This window comes from Lactuca virosa, chromosome 5 (assembly GCF_052849685.1).
Source record: "Lactuca virosa cultivar CGN04683 chromosome 5, Lactuca_virosa_CGN04683_v6, whole genome shotgun sequence".
NCBI lineage: Eukaryota > Viridiplantae > Streptophyta > Magnoliopsida > Asterales > Asteraceae > Lactuca > Lactuca virosa.
This window is the reverse complement of record NC_136430.1, coordinates 36643873-36646258: the sequence shown is the minus strand read 5'-3', so window position 1 is coordinate 36646258 and position 2386 is coordinate 36643873. Positions and strand designations below refer to the sequence as shown.

The 2386-nt window shown below is 33.1% G+C and overlaps 1 protein-coding gene across 1 annotated transcript; it reads right to left on the bottom strand.

Moving 5' to 3' along the window:
• Window positions 1-251: 251 nt before the first annotated feature.
• On the bottom strand, window positions 252-2142 carry LOC145115207 (bidirectional sugar transporter N3-like). The gene is made up of 6 exons (XM_079051444.1): window positions 2065-2142; window positions 1809-1845; window positions 1506-1716; window positions 1263-1424; window positions 1044-1163; window positions 252-798 (listed from the first exon to the last, which is right to left on the bottom strand). Exons 1-6 carry the CDS (start codon window positions 2117-2119, stop codon window positions 361-363), a joined length of 1023 nt encoding a protein of 340 aa, XP_078907570.1. The 5' UTR covers window positions 2120-2142; the 3' UTR covers window positions 252-360.
• Window positions 2143-2386: the final 244 nt, after the last annotated feature.

Here is a 2386-nt window from a genome sequence, read left to right as displayed (position 1 = left end):
GGTAGATGATGAACGTGTGGTCTAGATTCATTCTAACGTTTTGAACCTTGTATTATTTTTAATTGAACTTTCATCTCTCTCTCTCTCTCTCTCTCTCTCTCTCTCTATATATATATATATATATATATATATATATATATATATATATATATATATATATATGTGTGTGTGTTTGTGTGTGTGTGTGTGATTAAACATTATATTAACGTGAGAGTACTAATCTCGTTCATAAAACCAAAGAGTTACAAGATACAAAAAGACCTTTGGGATATGGTACATGTGGATCGAAATCCTTATTATTTATACAAAAGTGAAGCACGTTTTGTGAGGTGCATCACATCGTCACAAAAGAAAACTGATTTATGTAGCACTTTCAATAAGATAAGCTTGATGAGGGGCATCCATGCTTTTGGTTTGGTTATGATCTTCCAAAACATTAATTTGTTGTACCATAGAAGTGCAACTCGTTGATGTTTCGAGCATCGTGCCTTCCTTCGTAGTGTTATCAATAAGATCATTTATAATTGGTGGCAACGTACAGAACTCTAGTGGTTTGTCGACTTTGACTTCAATATTGCTTTGTTCTTTGGAGCATTTCACGGTCACAGTTTGATCTTTTGTGTTGGTCACTTGTTCTTCTTTGTGTTTTGGCATGTCGCAATTATGGTGTCTCTTGAGAGTTGAAACAGAAGTTGGCAAGTTCTTTTCGAAGTCGATATTTTTCGTGTTGTAATTCTTGTAAACCAAATATAATACCATTTGGATTATTCCGAGCACGAACCCAATTATGTTCGGTAACTGAGATATTATATTTCCGTAATTAAGTCTATATAGTAATGATAATAACCAAATGCATAACCCATATTACAACAGGAATTAGCTAAAATACATTTATTTTGTTAAAATTTCTCCAAAATTATAGTACGAAAACATACAGATATATAAGCCTAGTGTCTTGCATAAAAATATGAGAAATTAAATATCCTTTAATTTTTTTCTGTTCTTATGACAAAAATATCTTAGAGTATTAGAAAGAAACTCACCGCAACATATATGTCTTTTTGAAGTAAACCATAGAAGAACCACATAATCGCGCTCAAAGCCAAGTAAAAAGACAACCAAAATGGCATGAATTCTACACTCTTTGTTTGTATCACCTTTTTCTGTATTACGTACATTCAAGAAAATCACTTCAATCTCGGATCATTCGACCCCAAAAGAAAAAAAGCCACGTTGTATAAATCTGGTTCTGAATTACGTACCATGATGCTTAGAGGGGCTGCATAAACACTAACAGAAATTACCATGCATACCCATCCAAGAATCTCGACTCGGGTCGGACCTTCAGCAAGGAAATGAGTCGAAAGAGCAATCACCCAAAATGCTACGAAGTTTAACAATACGACCAATTTTATGGTTTGAATCTGCAACATCATCAAATGCTATAGCCTTTGTATTAAAGATCATACAGGAATCAATGTCATCTTTTTGGACGTCAGTATCACCTTAATGGTCTTCGGGGCATACGCGATAAAGATGGCTGTGTAAAGTGTCTCGATGATACAACCAACAGCATTGATGGTGATCAGAAGGGTCGCGTCGGTTTTAAGTGTCGCGTAGTATATCCAAATCATCGAGCTAAAGAGAGCGACCACATAGGGTACCGATTGAAACCCTTGCGTTGATTTTCTCCTTACGATACTGTAAAAAGTTGGCCTGCATGCAAAGTGAAATAAAAAAATATATATTTATAATCTTCTCTAAATGCAAACAAATTATTTTTTGGTAAAATTACTTTATTAACTTACGCAGGAGCAAGATACACCATAAAGGATACGATGTTTCCTGCAAGCAAAGGATCGTAAACAATTAATTTCACTTAAGGCGAAGTTTGCAATATTAATTGAGATTAAAAATGAAACAATAAAAAGATTCGCTGATTAAAAAATATAAATATTAAATCAGAATATTTAAACCACACACCTTTTTTTAAATATGGTCTAACTACATTAATTACAACCCAAAGTGAACATTCAAAAAGTAACCATCTTTCATAAATTATACCTAAAATGCCAAAAGCAAAAGTCACAGGATGTTGAATATTGGAGAAAATTGCCATATTTTTCTTGTGTTTAAGTACGGAAAACTGAAGAATCGAAAGATTAATGGCCTTCTTTTCTTCCAACAGAAAGCACCTGGAGGTATACTATATTTATAGACTAAAAATCAAAAAACTTATTTACGTGTAGATTACATGTGGCATTAAGACACTTGGTGGAAAAATTTTCATTTTGTAACAGCTAATCACCAATCTTTTTGTTCGAAGTGGGGTTGATCTGGATCCAATAATACTGTTTTTTTAGTTTATCTAATGATTTAATCATTT

Bases quoted from the DNA above. Each gene is read 5' to 3' on its own strand.
- LOC145115207 (XM_079051444.1), bottom strand. From the start codon at position 2,119: ATGGCAATTTTCTCCAATATTCAACATCCTGTGACTTTTGCTTTTGGC. The intron at 1,717-1,808 runs GTAAGTTAATAA...CTTTGCATGCAG, and splicing joins ATGGTGTATCTTGCTCCTGC to GCCAACTTTTTACAGTATCG. The intron at 1,164-1,262 runs GTACGTAATTCA...TACGTAATACAG, and splicing joins CAGCCCCTCTAAGCATCATG to AAAAAGGTGATACAAACAAA.